Source organism: Manacus vitellinus, unplaced genomic scaffold (assembly GCF_001715985.3).
Source record: "Manacus vitellinus isolate BGI_N305 unplaced genomic scaffold, ASM171598v3 scaffold_63_pilon, whole genome shotgun sequence".
NCBI classification, from domain to species: Eukaryota; Metazoa; Chordata; class Aves; order Passeriformes; family Pipridae; genus Manacus; species Manacus vitellinus.
The window spans coordinates 734,898-752,742 of record NW_021940711.1 but is presented as its reverse complement, the minus strand read 5'-3'; the positions used below and the strand labels follow the sequence as shown (position 1 = coordinate 752,742).

At 42.9% G+C, this 17,845-nt stretch overlaps 1 protein-coding gene across 1 annotated transcript in view; it reads left to right on the top strand.

Moving 5' to 3' along the window:
- The window catches only part of ANO1 (anoctamin 1), a 79,620-nt gene that overhangs the window by 30,455 nt on the left and 31,320 nt on the right, over positions 1-17,845 (top strand). The window contains exons 2-9 of the mRNA XM_029963792.1: positions 2,784-2,962; positions 6,095-6,421; positions 8,779-8,877; positions 10,386-10,537; positions 11,826-11,880; positions 14,329-14,380; positions 16,954-17,019; positions 17,516-17,571. Coding sequence (XP_029819652.1) covers positions 2,784-2,962; positions 6,095-6,421; positions 8,779-8,877; positions 10,386-10,537; positions 11,826-11,880; positions 14,329-14,380; positions 16,954-17,019; positions 17,516-17,571 — 986 coding nt within the window. The remainder of the gene's footprint in view (positions 1-2,783; positions 2,963-6,094; positions 6,422-8,778; positions 8,878-10,385; positions 10,538-11,825; positions 11,881-14,328; positions 14,381-16,953; positions 17,020-17,515; positions 17,572-17,845) is intronic.

Genomic DNA, 17,845 nt, shown 5'->3' with positions numbered 1-17,845 from the left:
ACACAAAATAGAGATTCGTGGTTTTAAGTCTTCAAAATTCCATGTAAAAAGTTCTTTTGTGTTCTGCAACAGAAGGCTTTGACCTCTGCCAAATCAGCACAAGTGAACTGGTTATAATCCCTGTGTGTTTGTGATTACCAAAGTGGTTTGGATGGCTTTACTGGGTATTAAATCCTGACATCACCTTTGAGTACAGAAATCAAACTTGTTGTAATTAAGGTTCTATCAAGAAAGCTCTCACAATTCACATCCTTTCCAGTAGTCATAATAAACCAGAATTGTGTGATTCACTGCCTACCTGAAGCATTTGTTCCTTCCGATATTGCCAGGCTGCTGATGTGTGAACAGAAGTATAAATATTTACCTGGGGATGGGGGATTGTTTGGGCTTGCACAATAGTCCTGAATCATCTGAGCAGGTCTCCTTGCTCTGTGCTGTGGACTTAACAAATACTGCTCAGAAGTGCAGCTCCAGGGCACGGGGAGGTTGTTTGGACTCAATGAAGCTTGTGATTTTTCTGCTCTAAAGCTATTCCATCCCAGCTGTAATTTCTAAACTAGGACTTTTCAATTCACAGGTCCATTATGAGATGTACTAACTATTCAGATTCATAGTCAGGAGAAGGTGCTTCCCTTCCAATATCCTCTGTAATCTGCTGAAGTCACTTGGTTTTACTTCATGCAGGTGTGAAAGGAGGAAAAAGAAGAGTGGACTTTTACAGCACTTAACCCACTGTTTATACAGAGTTGTTTCAGACATCCTTCCAAATAAAAATGCAGGTTGTTACGTTTATGAAGTTCCAAAAGTTATTTTATTATTTTATGAATATTTTACAGCTTGAGTACACAGGGTTCTGCAGCTGATCACACTTGTTTCAATTCCCATTGTTCAGGGATTCTGCCTGTATGTGCATGTATATGTTGGGAAAAAGAGAACATACCTATATAAGGAATTGTTACAAACATGCCAATTGCTCCCATGAGACAGAGGATTTATTTTTGGGGGGGGCTGCATCTCTATATTATTCCAGAAAAATCTTCTTTGACTGTTACAAGTGGCTCAGCGAGTTGGAAGACGCTGCCCCAAGATCACAAGAGTGGCATCTGTTCTGAGGGAGCTATTGGAGACTTTTAAAGAAAGGCCAAGAGCAGCAGCACAGATCTGCAGAGATGTGGGTGTTCCCCGCTGTGCACACGGATATATGAGGATAGTTGATGCCCAGATTTTATGGTGAGGTGATGATGTTAATGAGCACTGAAGTTCCCAGGAAAGCAGCCTGGAGAGAGCCGCTTGGGGCACCAGATTTCCCAGAACTGAAACGAAGATCCACAAACTCGTGGTGTTTTCAAGTTCCAGGCAAGCATAACTGCAGCTGTGACTTCCATAATAATAATAATGTTTATCTTTCTCTGATAAGCTCAAGAGATGTACCAAGGTCTTGGCTGCATCTTCCTCCTCTGCTGCTGCAGGTTGTTCTCCATGTGAGCTCCTGCACGTCCCCAGGTTCTTTCAGTGCCCTCCCAACATTACAGTTGGCTCAGGTTGCTTGGGGCCACGTGTGGTCGAGCTCTGACCATCTCCAGGGATGGATGGAGATTTGTAGCTTCGCTGGCTCCTTCCCCATCATGTTGTCACCCTTGTTGTTAGAGAATTGAGGGTTTTTTTTTTTAATGTCTGGTCATAATTTCCTTTGTTGCAACTCGTGTCTGTAGCCTCCCATCCTTTTGCTGTGCACCTGTGGGAAGAATCTGGCACTGCTGTGTCTGTGCCTGCTCAGTTGGCAGTGGAAGGCAGGAATGGGAACCTAACATTTGCCTTTTCTTTGGGCTGCAGAGACGGAGTGTTGAACCAGTTGCAGCAACCACTGCCTGTTGTAATATAACTGCTATTATAGTGTACTCCTCTGCATGGTTTTGTTGTTTGGGAAAGCTAATTTGGCAGCCCATTAAAGGCTAAATTCTAAAATTCTTGCTTTATCTTCACTCTTTAAATGAGCAAGTCCTGCTCCTCTGTAGTTAAAAAAAAAAAATACAGTGCTGCAGTATTTTACTTCGATGTCAAAATGAATAAAATCTTGGAACACTGTGCCTTGTATTGCTTGAATAAGTGCACACATGCAAATACTAGTTTGCATTTTGTCAGTTAGCTGGTTGCTGAGTTTGTAGTGAAATTTTTATATTAAATCCCTTAGCCTATCTATATACTTAAGTAGTAAGTGGGAACAGTTTAGATCTGTGGCAGGCTGAGAGGGAGAAAAGCCCAGATTTTCAAGACTACTTAAAGAAGGATGGTTCAGTAAATCTGATGCAGTATACAGGTACTTGAAGGGAGAGTCTCAACTTAGTTTTTCAGCATGAACAGGTGCATGTTGAAGGACAAAATGCTGACTGAAAAGGGGAGAGCATCGTGCCACCTATCCTCACCAGCTCATTCTCAGGCAGTTTTCCTCTTTTTCCCTCTTTTTTTTCCTTCTGTTGCCAAGAAATAGAATCATTCTATGAGACCATAAACACATCCTGGGACACCAGTGCAGGGAAAAAAGTTAACTGAGCACTGAGTTAACTGAGCACTCCTCCTCTGGACGAGGAGGAGACCCAGGTAGGGCTGAAGAGGGCTGAGGAAAGCTGAGAAGGGAGGCACAGAGAAGGGGTGGGAGCCCTGCCCAAGGGCTCATTGGCAGAAGAAGGCAGGAACAGGATACGTTTCAGCTTTTGGGCGGCTCTGGGAGGAGCAAGGGTTGGGAATTAAAAGTGTCTTGATAAAATTGGTCGTTTTCTTTTCAGACGGAGACAGTGAGTTTCATGGGGTGGATTTTCTGCCAGAAGATCTCAGCGAGGTTCCAGAGGAGACAGGAATGAGGGTGAACAAGAAATACTCCTGCCTACCTGCTGAGGAGAAGGGGATCCACATCATCAACATCCAAGCTATTGAGGACATCGGATATGACCAGCACGAGAGCACAGTGAGTAAAGGACTTGCCAGATGTCTCATAACAGCCATCCTGCACTTCACCCCTCAGCTTATTTCTCATTCCTTCCATTCCCAGGGTGCTCTGAAATCCTCTCCCTCTGATTTTCAAAGGTGCTGGGAAGGATTGCCACCAGCCACAGGACAGGGTTTGTTCTTTGATGTGTGAAAAAGGGAGGCAAGGGAGCCTTGTTTGACATGTAGCCTAAAAAGGGGGTCGACTCTTCTCAGAGTGAGGAATCTGGCAATAAGGCTGTGGCAACCTCCTTACCCATATGGAGAAGAACAGAAAAGAATGTCTAAAATTTCATGCAAAAGCTGTTGTTGTCATAGGTAACATTAAACTAATACTGTGTAGCACACAATAGAGGGTAGATATCCTGTGTCATTAATTGTGCCTTAGTTAAATTCTGTAACACAGAATTTAAAGGCAGTTAGTAATATGAACACCCAACATGATTACGGGTTGGTTATGTCATAAACACGTAAAAAGAAGTTTGTTCAGGTGAAGGAATCAAGGTGGAGTGGGCTGTGTAACAGATCTTGCTGGGGAAAGAGGTACCAGAAAAATCAGGACGCGTTTTATTGTTTTGGGGCTTAGTTAGGATGGAGGACTAATTTGTCAGGGCATAAACATCTCTCCTGCTGTGGTAAAACTGAAATGTCTTTCCTCTGTCTCATTCTCAACTGAAGGGACTTGAGCTTTATGTGGTCTAAGTCCATGCAAGTCTGTATTTCAGCACAGCAGCCCTGCAAGAAAGCCTGTGGCCCGTGAGGACCTTTCAGCATTAATACCCCACCCTTAAAATAATCTGGCCACTTATTTCTTTGCATCCTGTTTGCAGTGGGACATAGCTATTCTCATATATTAATAAGTTTATTGAGCCTTCAGCAGCCACAGTGCAGCACCTTCTCCTAAGTTATCAGCTTTCCACATGGTCAGCTTTCCAAGAGGAAAGTCCAAAGAACTGTGAAGGAGCTCTAATTCTCATCTGGTGCTTCAGCCCAGTTTTTCAGAAACTGCTGTTTAATTATTTAACAAGATCAATGCATCTTTAAAAGTTAAATACAATCCGGTTAGCTACCATTTGTTAGTATTTGGTTCCTGTAGAAATTTGCATCAGTGAGTTGCCTGCCACAAGCTGGCTTTAAAAAAACCCTCCTGGATTCACAGGTGCGTGCCAGTAATCATGAAACAATTGGAAATAACAGCTATTAATGGTCTTTTATGTCAAAGTTGTGCTTAAGAACTAAATGGGAATATCTAGGTAGGGCACAAACATGAACAGCCTGTGCCCTGAAGAGTTTGTCATGGCTAAATAACCCTCCATGGAACAGGGGAAAGAGGGAAGAGGACAAAGAGTGAACTCCACGGTGGCACCAAATATTATATTGTTTTATTGTGTATTTATTTATTTGGTGTAAAGTGTTCAGGTTAGTGGAAAAGAGAGATACAATATATCTGATTACACTTGTCTAATGACTTCTTCAGCGTGATTTGTCCTCCCTCCAAACCCACAGAAATGGGCTTTGCTGCTTGAATTTGTTGCCTGGGTAAACATCTCTCCCCAAGACAAAAAGGGAGGGACAGACTGTCCCTTAAAAAACACTGATTTGTACTTGTGGCAGCTGGGACCTGCCCTCCCCAAAGTGAGGTTCAGACAAGTGGCCAAATCTGTGTGACACTGAGTGGGTTTTGGTGAAGTTTGGGCTGTACTGGCAGGGAGTAAGCTCAGAGGCTCCTCTTTTCAACTGGCATTTAAAGATTGGACTGTCTTAGAATCTACTCCTTCCCAATAACTTACATTCATGGTTTTATGTACAAAACAAGCAGGTTTACACATCCCAAGTGGATTTTAACCGATATGATTTTCAACTGATGGCCAGTTGCTTTCTTTTGTAGCAGAAATCCTTTTCCCCATGCAGGGCATTAACATTCTCTTGTAAAATTAAAAGCCAGAAAATGTCCCTGAAAAGCTACTCCCATGATGAGTATTTTTTGTAAAAACAAATGCAAGTTACTAGTGAATTCTGAAATTCGTTTTTTTAATTTTTTTTTCTTTAGTCTGTGCATCTCCAAGAGTAGAATTGTGAATTGTGCACGAGAAATGCTGCGAAAGTAGAAATGAATAATTGTTGGTACTTTTTTTTATGTTTCTGCAGTTGTGCAGTTTTCAGAGAAACGCTTGGAAGTGGAATCATTTCTAAAACAAATGCAAGTTCCTAGTGAATTCTGAATTTTTTTTTTAGTTTTTTTTTTTTGTCTGTGCATCTCCAAGAGTAGAATTGTGAATTATGCACGAGAAATGCTGCGAAAGTAGAAATGAATAATTGTTAGTACTTCTTTTTATGTTTCTGCAGTTGTGCAGTTTTCAGAGAAAGGCTTGAAAATGGAATCGCGTTGAATGTCTCGCCTTCCTTGCATCTTGCAATGCTTACACAGCGTTAATTAAGGTTGGGAATAAAGCCTTTGCCACCATCAGGTTGCATAGTGACATAGGTTTTATAAGTGGGGGAGAAAAAAGTGATGAAACTCAATAAGCAGCGAACCCACTTCCCTGGCCACGGTCCATCCGCGGTTTTGGCCGCGCTGCAGGACCAGCTGGCTCCCTTCAGTCTCTATCTAAGATGATCTCTTTCTCAGATGATATGAACTTGCACTGGTAGATAAGAGAAGTGAGAAATGTTTCCACATGATATTAATCTGTTTGTCAGAATTGCAACATTGCAGATGTCACGGGTGGAAAAGGACAGATGATCTTAGTGGCGATTAACCCCCAAAGGAGAAAACCAAACCCACCGAGTAGCTGACTTATGAACTAGTGTGCTGGTGATTAGATTAAATCCCAGCCATCTAATCTATTTATTTCTGGCCAATAAAATCCCAGCTGGCTATCAGTAAAATTGAAGGTGTTAACTTGCAAAAATTTTGTGAGTGAGTAGCACGGGGGGGGGGGGTGACGGGACTCCTCCCATCCGCTGGCTCTTTGAACGCAGGTCATCGTGTGCTCCAGGCAAGAAGGAGGCCTTGATACGAGGGATGGTCTGTCTGGTGTCCGTGTTGGCCTGTGCATTCATTGTTCCTCTCTCTCTCCTTCTCTCCACACCCCCTGTTCCCTGCTTCCAGCTATTAAATTCCCTGTCCAAAAATCCGGATGCTGACTGCAAATACGGGCTCTACTTCAGAGACGGCAAGAGGAAAGTAGACTACATCCTTGTTTATCACTACAAGAAGTCCTCAGCAGGGAAGACACTCGCCAGGAGAGCTCAGCAGAATGACTCAAGTGTCCGAAGCACCAAGCAGGACCAGCCGCTTCCCGGGAAGGGAGTGCAGCTGGAAATGGGGGAAAGTGAACCTCACATGGATTACCATGAGGACGACAAGAGGTTTCGCAGGGAGGAGTATGAAGGGAACCTCGTGGAGGCTGGTCTGGAACTGGAACGTGATGAGGATGTAAGGATCCATTGCAAACAGTTAGAGAGGATAAGTGGTGGCCAAATCCTGGGAGATGCTGAGCCCCTCCTGTGAACCTGACTCTGATCAAGGTTGCACAAGCCCAGCTCTTGCAGAATTTGATGTCAGTTCTGGCAGTGCCATCCTCGCCCACGGATTTAATCCACATCACAGGAGTGTGCCAAGGTGTTGTTGATGCCCCAGTGAGGTGAAGTCCCTGACTTTTCCTGGCCAGGACTCGTGGCACATCCACTATTGCAACACAGCTCCTTGGCATGTTGTCGTATCTCTTAGCCAGGCTTAAATTGCTCTGAAGGCTGAGCCCAGTTTGGTGGGTTTACAAAATGCAGTGCTTTGAGTCCGCTGGTAATTCCAGTTCTGAGGAAAAAAAAAAATACCTGATACAGGGACACTTTTATCCCTCTACAGAGACCAGAAGGGAATTTAATTTGCAGGGGAGGTTTCTGGTGCACGCTCGGGCGCGTGGGTCCGTGCTGCAGTTTGCTCTTTCCATTCTTAGACACGGACAGTACAGCTTGTAACTCCTTTCACCTGTACCCTGAAACCACTACATTCTATTAAAAGGCCATTAGCCTGTGTAAAAAAATGATGTGTGTGAAGTGCTGCCAGTGTGTGATTAGTAGGAATAGACACAGCCATATTCATTTCAAAGAAAGCTATTAGAATTAACTGATCCGACCAATATGCCAGAAACTCCTGAGGGAGAGGGTAAACATTTATGCTGGTTTTATTTACAGGATCTAAAAGCTGAGATAAACATTTAGACCCCCTGAAAAGAGTGTTAGGAAAATAAATCCGCCACCTACTACTCACAAATTTGACATTTACGTATTTTATATATTATATATATACATATGTAATATATATTTTTTGCATGGTCTAATGCAAAAAAACCTTAACAAACCTTTCCCTTCTCTGTCTTCCAGTGAAAATAAGACTTGCTTTCTGTCCAACTTGCAGGTTGTTGCAGTGAACTGAAAGCTTGTCTGTGCCAAGTCACAGATATTTAAATCCTTTGCAAGATGGGAGGTCCCACCTGTGACATGTAATCTGATTTCAAATTATGCAGAAGGGCTCAGGGTTCAAGCCAGGGCACTGTAAAAGAGAGAGAACTCTGTCCTTTCAGTGCAAGATACCAAACAGATCAGGAAAGTATAGAGAAGACTCAGGGATTTACACAGTATAGGGGGGAAAAAACCTGCAATCACTGGGGCTTGAAAAGCCACAAAGTTGCATGGGAGGCCTTACTGATTCCAAAAGAGCAAAAGTTTCTTTAACAGATGATGATGAGTCACTTTATAAGTCACTTTAACTCTCTTCAATGAAGTGCCTGGATGGGCACACACAGAGTTGTGGTCAATGGTTTAATGTCCAAAAATAACTGATTAAAACAAGACAGTCTGGACAGGGCTTGGAGCAACCTGGTCTTTCCATGGCAGGAGTGTTTGAACTGGATGATCTTTAAGGTCCCTTCCAACCCAAACCATTCTCTGGTCCTCTGATTAACCAATTTCTGGAAATCCAGTGAGGAGTAAAGCTGTGTGAGAGCTCATTATTGTACTGCCTGAGTTGGTACAGCAGCAAGGTTAGAAAGATGCATTAAAGGTCATTTTTCTTCTGTTTGCTGAACGCCTCCTGGTTTGATATCATTTGTCCAGTGCCTTTGAAATGATTGCTCCAGTGGGAGTAAACATGGGTGTATGTGGGAGTGCCAGGAGCAAACATCCATGTCCAGAACTCAGAGAATTAGTGGGCTGCAAGAACACCACTAGCACTGTCATTAACTTCTGTCCTTCTTTCCTTTTGTTCTGTTGAGTTCTTCCCACCGGTTTTCCTGATCATAATGTGTAGTGTTTTAATGTAAATAACTCACATTCGGTTCTGAGGCCGCTCCTTTGAGACACTGGGCAGCTCTCAGGAGGCTCTCTCAGCCCCAGTAATTACAACTCACTCACAAAATCATGCCATTTGGCTGCATGCCTGTGCTTCACATTTAACTGGCTTTGCCTGTATTCGTGTCCATAGGCATTAGCTTTTATTTCCCGAACGGTTTTTAATCTGTTTAACCTTGTGGTAGTTGTTCTGGAAGACAATGGCATTTTTGAGTCACATTTTATGGCAGCTCAGCACAGTGAGGTGTTCAGTGATTGTCCTGTTGTTAGAAACCAGCTGTCTCAAACAAATGAGGTTTATCACGTTGGCCGTAATGGACTGATTGTTCCTTAAATACGTATCAATCACAAGGGGGAAAATATTTAATTTTCTCTCATCAGTAACCTTTTCTCCTGTTTTTTTTTTGTGTTGTTGTTTTGTTTGTTTGTTTGTTTTTTTTAAAGACTAAAATCCATGGGATTGGATTTGTGAAAATACACGCACCGTGGAATGTATTGTGTCGGGAGGCAGAATTTCTTAAGCTCAAGATGCCCACAAAGAAGGTGAGTCATGATTTTCCTTTTTCCTCCTGAAGGCTTATTTTAAATATATTCTCACCTCAGAGCACCTTAATGATGTTGAATTTTTTTTTTTTAATTCCCACGAGCATTTTAAAAATAATTAACTAATCTGCACCAAAAATGAGAGTCACAAACTTACCTGGGGCAGCAGGAAGAATAAGGGGAAGGAGGAATGGAAATCAAGAATTTCTGTCCACTACCACTATCTGTACATGATGAGAGTGATGTCATCCTCAGTGTGTTTTAAAAGAAGAGGTTGCAGTTGATGATGAAATTTCTGTGTGTGTTTTGGACGTTTTTTTCTCACTTGAAGCACCAGACTTCTGAAAATGGACATAAAAATAAGGAATTGTCTTGCTGGGTGTGGTGACTGTTCATGTACATCGTGAGTCACGCTCGCAGGAGTTGGGGGCCACTCTCCCACAAAATAAATTGCCTTTCAGAATATTTGAAATACCATTAAAGAGATGACAGTATATTTTCATCAATTCTAAATCACCCACGATAGATGGCTACCTGTTCAGTGAGCACAGCTTAGAGATGGATTAATATTTAAACACAGACTAAGTGCGTGTCCCAGACTGCAGAGGGAAGTCTATAATGGAGCAAGAGACAGTCTCAAAGCCCAGCATCATTTATGACAACAGTAAAACTGCACTTTTGGTTTGGATTTCATATTAATCCCCATTATTGCCTCACTCACCACCCATTTTAGTCAGAAGCACAATGAGGTTAAAAAAATCTGTTGCCATCCTGTGGTTAAAGCTGCTTTGCCACAAAAGTAAAGTTCAGGTGGGTATTTTGTGAGGGGGTTTTTTTGTGTGTAGAAGAGGCCACCTAACCCTGCAGACATTGCCCAGGAGAAGCCACGTGCCTGGCAACACCCTCAGATCCCCAAACCCTTATTTCCAGCTGATCTTCCTGTGGTGGGAGCCCTGCCATGGATCTGCACATAGTTTTTGTGGCTTGGAGAGGGAAGCCTATAATCCTCTTTTTTGACCTGCTAACACCACTCCTGCATTTAGTGCTACAGAATTGCAGTTGGCAATACAAGATTTTTTGGTTCATTTACATGGAAGAGGTGAGACTCCTGAAATACAGCCAGTATTCCCAGGAAAGCCCCCTGGGAGAGTTGTTTTGCAGAGGGGCCCTGTAGCTCCTTTATTTCTTTGTTCCACTGCACACAAAAAATTGTAAAAGCCAGAGGAACCATTTGGCCTCAGGAGCCAAATGCTGATTATTTGGAATCAATCATTGGCCAGGTTTTGTCTCAGTGGAAAAGCAATAGGTTTCCTCTGCTTGCCTTGGTTTTTGACTTTCCCATCCATCTCTGTCATCCTGAATGATTTCAAGAAGGTAACCCGTGCTCCTTGATTGTTTGTTGGGATGTACTTATTTAATTGCTGCTTTGTTCCTTACAGTTCACCCTGACTTATGGAAAACCAAAAAACCAATGGAGTTTTACTGTTTTTCCCTTTGCCCCCCTTCAGATGTATCAGATCAACCAGACCCACGGTCTTCTGAAAAAGATTAATTCTGTCATTCAAAAAATAACAGAGCCCATCCAGCCCAAAGTGGCAGAACACAAACCTCAGACGGTGAAGCGCCTCTCCTACCCCTTCTCCAGAGAGAAGCAGCACTTGTAAGTGAAAGCTTTCCCTAAATTTCCACATCAGCAGGTTCCAGCCTCCCTGGTGGCAGCTGAGGCACCAAGAGGTGAATGGAGAAACAAGCACCAACACTTCGATAGGGATTACTGCTCCATTTTGCAGCGAATTTAGGTTTTTGGGGATTTTCTTTTTTTTTTGCTCACTGTTGAGGACTGAGTCTTTGTAGAGCCACTCTGTGAAATCTCTGTGTGTTTTATCTGCTCTTGTGGCACTATATAACCGTACACTTCAACTGTTAGGCTGCCAAACACGATTTACAATGTGGTTTGCAATGGTCTCTTTTCCACATAAAATAAAATGCTCAGTAAAATTTGTAGCCAGGGATGTGGGCTGATAAGTTTTTTTTTTAGAGTAATTTCATTTATCTGGTGTGGGCAGATGACACAGGTTCTGCCAAGCCAGGCCTCGCCTTTGAAGCTTTATGAAGTCACTGGTGGCTTTGCCATCGATCTCAGATCAGTAAGAACAGCTGTAAATGTGGGTGTAGGAAAAAATCATAAGGTGGGGTCCAGCCAAAGTTTCTGCTGCCCTGAATTGCTTTGCTTTGCTGCTCTTCCTTGGCCAGAGTCCCAGCAGAGTCACTTTGAAGGCTGTGTTTAGGGATGTGCCAGCTGGAACAAATAAGTCCCAGGGCAGGATTTCTTCACTGTACCTACAGTATTTTTAATTTTTCATCAAGGGGTGCAGAACACTGATGGAGTTGTGTGTGTGAGTTGGGTCAGTCAATGTGTGTGACATCTGACACGGTGTTGGACTTGCAGGAAATGTGTTTATTGAGTGTAGGATGTTCCTGCAGTGAAGGAGCCTGGTGGCTCAGAGGAGGTCCAAAAGATGCTCCTGAGCTTGGGTGTGGATGTGCCTTTTGCTGTTTGGCTTTTTCAGGGAGACCAGCTGTGTCTTTGCTGAATAAGGGAGGCAGGAGTGGCCCCACGGTGTTTCAGGCACAGAGGAAAATGTGGAGATGATTAGGGGAAATTCAAGGCCAGCAGTGGTCAGGAATTCAGCTTCAATGAGCATCAACAGTCTCTTTTGTGCAGAAAATCCCCTAAACATACAAACTCAGTAAAATGTATAAGCAGCCTCTTTAAATTGTGGGAGTTGGGCTGGATTTTCTTTTCAACAGTTTTTCTACAAGCTGCTCTTTAGTGGTAGCTTTGAGAAACCCCCTGGAGAAATGAAAATATTGAAGGGGTCAACAAGAGCAGGAAATTACTGACTCTTTTTTTTAACCTAATGGGCTTCCTTCTAATCTTTTAACAGATTTGATTTGTCTGACAAGGATTCCTTTTTTGACAGCAAAACAAGAAGCACTATAGTAAGTACTGAATATAAATAATTTATGGTGGATAGTGCCTTAATTGTTTGTTGTGTTAGCAGCCCCTTTGCCAGCTTTAATACAATGCTTGTTCAAGTTTGCTTTTCTTAACCAAATGCCAGGGTTCTCCTGTGCCATCAGTTATTAAAATTATAAATAAAGCATTTCCACATTTAGCTTCTGTGCTGAATAGTGTTTGATGCTAACAGGCTGCTGCTTTTTGGAAAATCATTTGGATCTCCTTTCTAGTTCACATTTAATCTGGGACACAGTTTCTTAGTAGAGATATCACCAGAAAGGGATATTTAGATTCTGCCACCAGCTGCCTGCACCCCTGTTGACTCGTTCACCTTTTTGTAACTATGATGTTGCTCTTTTTGCAAAATACTGTAAAACACCCCAAGAGAAATTCCAATGGAACAGCCAGGTATTTACAGGGAATATTAGTTACAGTTTGGGAGGAGGGGGGAGTTCTCTAGGATGGTATTAAAAGCGTTGAGGTACATGATTTTTATCTGACTTACAGAGAGTGGGGAAGAAACCACTGAGGGGGGGATTGAACGGACATCCAGGGCAGCTGGAAGGGACTGTGCCAAGCAGCACTTGCTGCAACACTTTTCAAAGTATAACATGGACTCTTTGCCCCATTCCACTGCCCCTAACTGGTGTGTTGGAATGTGACTGCAGTCCTGCTTTTATCTTGTATTTAGCATTAGCCTTGTGGGATGCTGAGTGGTTTCAAAAAGAGCTTATATCACAGTTTAGAGCTGCCTTTTATTGCTGAGGTGATAAGGGGTGTGAGATATCTAACTCTACTTTCCCTCTTTGAAATTCCAGCGTATTCTATAACGTAGTTCCCCTCTGGCTTGAAGTGCAGTGGTTTGATGTGAGTGCAGGTTATCAGGACAAAGAGAGCTTGGCCAGGGAAGGCAGATGCAGCAGCACAGAAATGGGAAGGAAAAGGACAAACATTGATTTGGTTTGTTTGAGATAAAAACATTTAACTCGAGATTGAAAAAGTAAATACCAAAAAGGAATAGATTGTAGGCTTTCTTTTATAAATGTCTAGATCTAAGTACTACTTCTTTGTAAGTAGAAGGAACTTAAGGGAGCAAGTGAAGAGTTAAAATTTGTGATAGCAGGCTGAGCAAGACAGAAAGACAAGATGGCACTGTATGACAAGAGGGTGAGCAAGACTAACTAAAAGATGGACTGACACAGTAGCTTGTAGCAGAGGCTGAGAGGAAGAGGAGGGATAGGGTTTTTTTTAACTACTCAAGGAACACTGGACATATATCAGTAATGCTGGTGGTGTGCTGCTTTGTTTTAAATCCCTGTAAAAATCACCCAGCAATGAAGGGCATATTGAATGCTTCCCAACACCATTTTATCCTGTGTTCCTTTCTATTTGTATTCCTCTTTCTTAAAAGTTCTCTCCTGCCTCCCTCATACGTATTTTTGAACCACAGTGCAAATATTGACCCTTCCGCCTACTGCGGAGTGAGCAGGAATCTAGTCACTACCCGTGAGTCTTTGCTGGATAGAAACTAAGCCCAAGACCTTTTAGTTATTAAAAAAGAAAATAAAAAGAACTTACGAGTGGAAATCTCTCTGTGACAGCCCTTTAACTCGCCGGGGTTACAAGACAACAGGCAGATGAGCTGTGGGGCTTGCCCCGGGTGCCCTCACTTGCTCCCTCACGTGAATTGGGCAGCAGCCGAGTTAGCACATGGATTAGGGAACCAGGAAACCAGTCCCTGACTCCTTGAACAGGCCAGGCAGTGGGCAGCAGATGCTCTTGCTCCCGATTTTCCTGTGCTGCCTGCTCCCCTGCCAGCCTCGTGCCGGCCGGGTGCCTGCCTTGCCCGGGAGCGGCCGAGAGCTCGACCTCTGGGGCAGCCCGCTGAGCCGTGCAAAGGTTATTTGACAATAAATGCAATAAATCCCAAAATAAATACGTCTGCTCTGCCACTGAGGTCAGGCAGGCTCAGAAATGTTAAGGTCAGCCCGTGTTAGTCCCGTTTGATAAACGGCTGCGTGCTGTGTACGCGCCGTGAGACCGAAGCTCTGCTGGAGCCCTTGGACCGGGGCCAGCCTGTGCCACTGGAGGCGAAGGAGGAGCTGGTCTGGGGAGAAGAGGGCTCCTGATCTTCAGTCAATGCCTAACACGAGCAAAAATAGCATTTTTGGGTAGATGCAGCCCCGTTTCCCCCCCGATCAATTCTCTTGGTAGCTGGCTATTTAGTTAAGCATTTCTCCCTTGCACGGATAACTCGGCGTGGAAAGCTCCAAGCCCCGCTCTCCTGAATGCCATGACTTTTAGTAAAGAGTGATGACTTCATTGACATCTTGGTTTTGCCAATATTGGAGCTGTACACAGAAAGATTGTGCTTTTTCACTGGCAGTGTCTGGAGTAACCCCTTCCTTTCTTTTGTTTTGCTCCTGCAGGTCTATGAAATATTGAAAAGAACAACATGTACCAAAGCAAAATATAGCATGGGTAAGGAACTTTATTTAGCTTTAAGATCAATATCATTTTCAGGTATTGAAAACAATTGCACGTTGTAAATGGCTGTGGAGTTTAGGTTCTTCCCCTGCTCTCTAATTTGATGTACGTGGATGTAATTGTTTTATTTGGAAATTTGATTCAATCAGCGTAGCTCTTTGACATTTTTTCAAATGTGACTTTGGAGATTCGACTCTAAATTAAATGGTAAGTGAGCATTCAGCCCCTGCAGATGTTACTGAGGTCTTTTGCAGCAGAGCTGACTGCTGATACAGACCAGTGGATAAGCTGTGCTCTGCCCTGGCTCAGTTTTACCCCCACTGAAATGGATGAGGGTTATCACCACGAATTTCAACAACTGCAGTGAAAGTCTTGGCCCATTATCCCTTTAAACAGGAACCTCACATTTTATAGGGGTGTGTCTTTTCAGTGCCTTGAGTGGAATGGTCTTAACTGATGACTGCCCAAAACGCTGTCCTGAGTGGAACTGAGATTACTCCAGTGGAACAGCCAAGGACTAAGCCTTGCACTGGAGCTGGCCCTCAAAACAGTTGTTTTTCTACACAGGGTGTAGAGTTTCTACTGCCATGACCAATAGTTTTAGGACTTCAGCCTTAGGGTTTGTGCTGTAGGAATTAAATTCATAATGCAGGTAAAACATGAGTTGCAAATCAGGTCACCTTAAAGATTTGTTGGCAGCTTATCCTGTTCAGCTGTTATAAACTTTATTTTATACATATTTAGGCATGTACTTGACCATGGGACCAAAGTTAACAAATAGTTAATGGTAAATCAAAATAAATAAGCTAGAAGGGTGAATTCCCAAACAAATTTCTATGAGCAAAGTGCATGAACATGGGAGAAAATGTTTCATAACTGTTGAACTCTGTTATAGTGTTTATTTGCTTACAAGCAGTTAAATAAAACAATGAGAACTTGAATTACAGGTAGTTCTGTTCAATATTGACCCATCAGCTGCTTAGAAAGACAGCAAATAATAGGAGAATAACCATGCCAGAAATCATTTCCATGCTTTGGCTTTTGTGTTGAAGTAACAACATACAATGTACAATTGTTGACTCCTTATATACACTGAATTTTGGTGTTCAGCCAGTATTAACAGAAGTGCTGTTCTCTGTAGCCTGGGAAATCCAAATTAATCTGTGACTTTCAGGACCCTTTTCAAGTCTGGTGCTGGATCATTTTCACTGGAAATTACGTCGTTGCACTCTTGAAAGGGGAAGGTCACACAGCTCAGTTTGAATTCTTGCCTTGGAGTTGGTTTCTCACTTGATTTTTTTTCCTTTCTTTCTTTTTTTTTTTTTTTGGTCCAGAAATGGGAAACACATTAAGGATTAGTTGAATAAGGCAGAGGCTGAAGGATGGTAGAGTGTTAGGATTCCTGGATCGTTCTTCTGCCTAAGAGTGGCAAGGCCACACAATATACCTAATAAAAACATCCTTAGGCCAGGCCAGCCCAGCCATGGGCACTCAGCATAACTCAGCCACATCCTTTGTGTTCCAGTGCTGGAATGCTGGGTTACAACCCAGCAAACAGATTTGAGCAAACACAGATAATGCTGCAACATTGCTGCCCAGCAGGAAAAAAGGCAGCTGCCCAGGGAACACTGCGGTCTTTGTTATTTATTTTGAAAATTTGTGAAAATGTGACTCTGTCCTCATTGTTAAATGTAGAGGGGGGGGATTATGTAGCTCCTTTTTCAGTCACACGACCCTAGAAAAATAATTTATCTGCTCACCAGTTGTTTCTGCCAGAACATTTGCAGACAATTCATAGACCTGTATAATCTCAAATAGGGCTTTGAAAATTAATGATACTGCAAGATACTGAGCACTCCTGGAGCTGTTCCTCCAGCAGGTGATTAGTATCTCGAAAATGTTAATGAACTTGAAAAATTCCCCTTTCAAGAGCAATCAGAAATGACTCTGTGAACCTACAGTGTTCATAGTGGTTCCTGGTTCATAGTTGCTGTTCTTTCATGTCCAGTCCCACACTCTTTTCTTAGCAATGAACTGATGGGTGACACGGAGCACACTGCAGCACATCATTTTTCTTTTCTTTTTTTTAAAATCCTTTTGAATTCTCCCCGGTGCCAGTGGCCAGGTATTTTTTTTTTTTCCCCAGTTGGCATTAATCACCCTTGCCTTGCACAAAGGCAAGTGCTCACCTTAGCCCTGATTCAGCACCCAGAACTGGTTCACTGACTCCCCAGACGGATGACACGACACCTCCAGACGTGGTTAATGCACCATGATCAGAAGTTCCTGTATTAATGTCAGCAGAGAATTAGAGGAGTAATGAGCTTCAACCCTTCAAAGTCCAGGTTCCCAACCTTTGGGAATGGTGCAGGGAGCTGCAGTGTTGTGCTCCTCCAGACTTACACATTTAATTCCTCCTGCCCCACCCATCCTCTTATGGATGAGGGGGATCCCAGCCCTGGGAAGGCAGGATGCCTCACAGCCCCTTGTGCCACGTACATTTATAGATGAAGCATTAATTGCTTTCAGCCTCATGCATGTTCACTAATAAACGGATGTGTAAACAGGGAAAGGAGAGGGAAGAAAGAAGGAAACTACCCTTTTAAATAAAAGACGAAAATGTGGTAAATATGGTAAGTATTACGCCAAGGTCTTCGCAAAGGCTTTCCCTACAATTTCTCTGATCAATCTGAAATCTCAATTCAAAACTCTGTGTGGGTGATGTGTGTGGATGTGTGTTTCCATGTGCCATCAATTCCAGCCATATCCTCCTTGTGATCCAGCCTTCTGCTACACTTTCAAATCTTCAGGCTTGCCCTTAAATCAAACTGACTTTTCAGAAAATGTAATTTATTTTAATGACTAATTTCAAGTCATTGGCTTCTACTTCTTGATTCTCAAATATATATGACTTCCTCTTGCTCTCTGCAGTTTTCCATTTCATAAAATGAGACGTGTATAATAACCTATATGATTAAAAATGAAACTACATGGGAAGGAATGAGATGACAGAAAAATCATTATCCGATCAAATGACTGTTATTTTGAGGGAAATCTCCAGGAAGGATGATAAAGTGAGACTGTCTAGCCTTGAAATTATAAATAACTATTATGTCTTTATTTTTCAAGGGATCACCAGTCTGCTTGCCAACGGAGTTTACAGTGCTGCATATCCCCTGCATGATGTAAGTGATCTTGTAATACATTTCACATGTCTGCTGCCTGTCACCAAAAAACCCTTCGTGCGTTACGTGTTAATGGCATCATCCCAGACAAAAGTGTTTTGGTTCCTGACTTCCTGCTCGCTTGTACCACGACTGCAGGAATTCCTGCAGGTTGTTTCCATTGTTCTGCTCGGTTTTAATGGATTCCTCCACCTCTGTCCTACATTTGGTGATCGTGAGTGGCACTGGAACGTAACGTTAGAAGAGTTGTTTCGGGGGGTTTAGCAAATTAAAT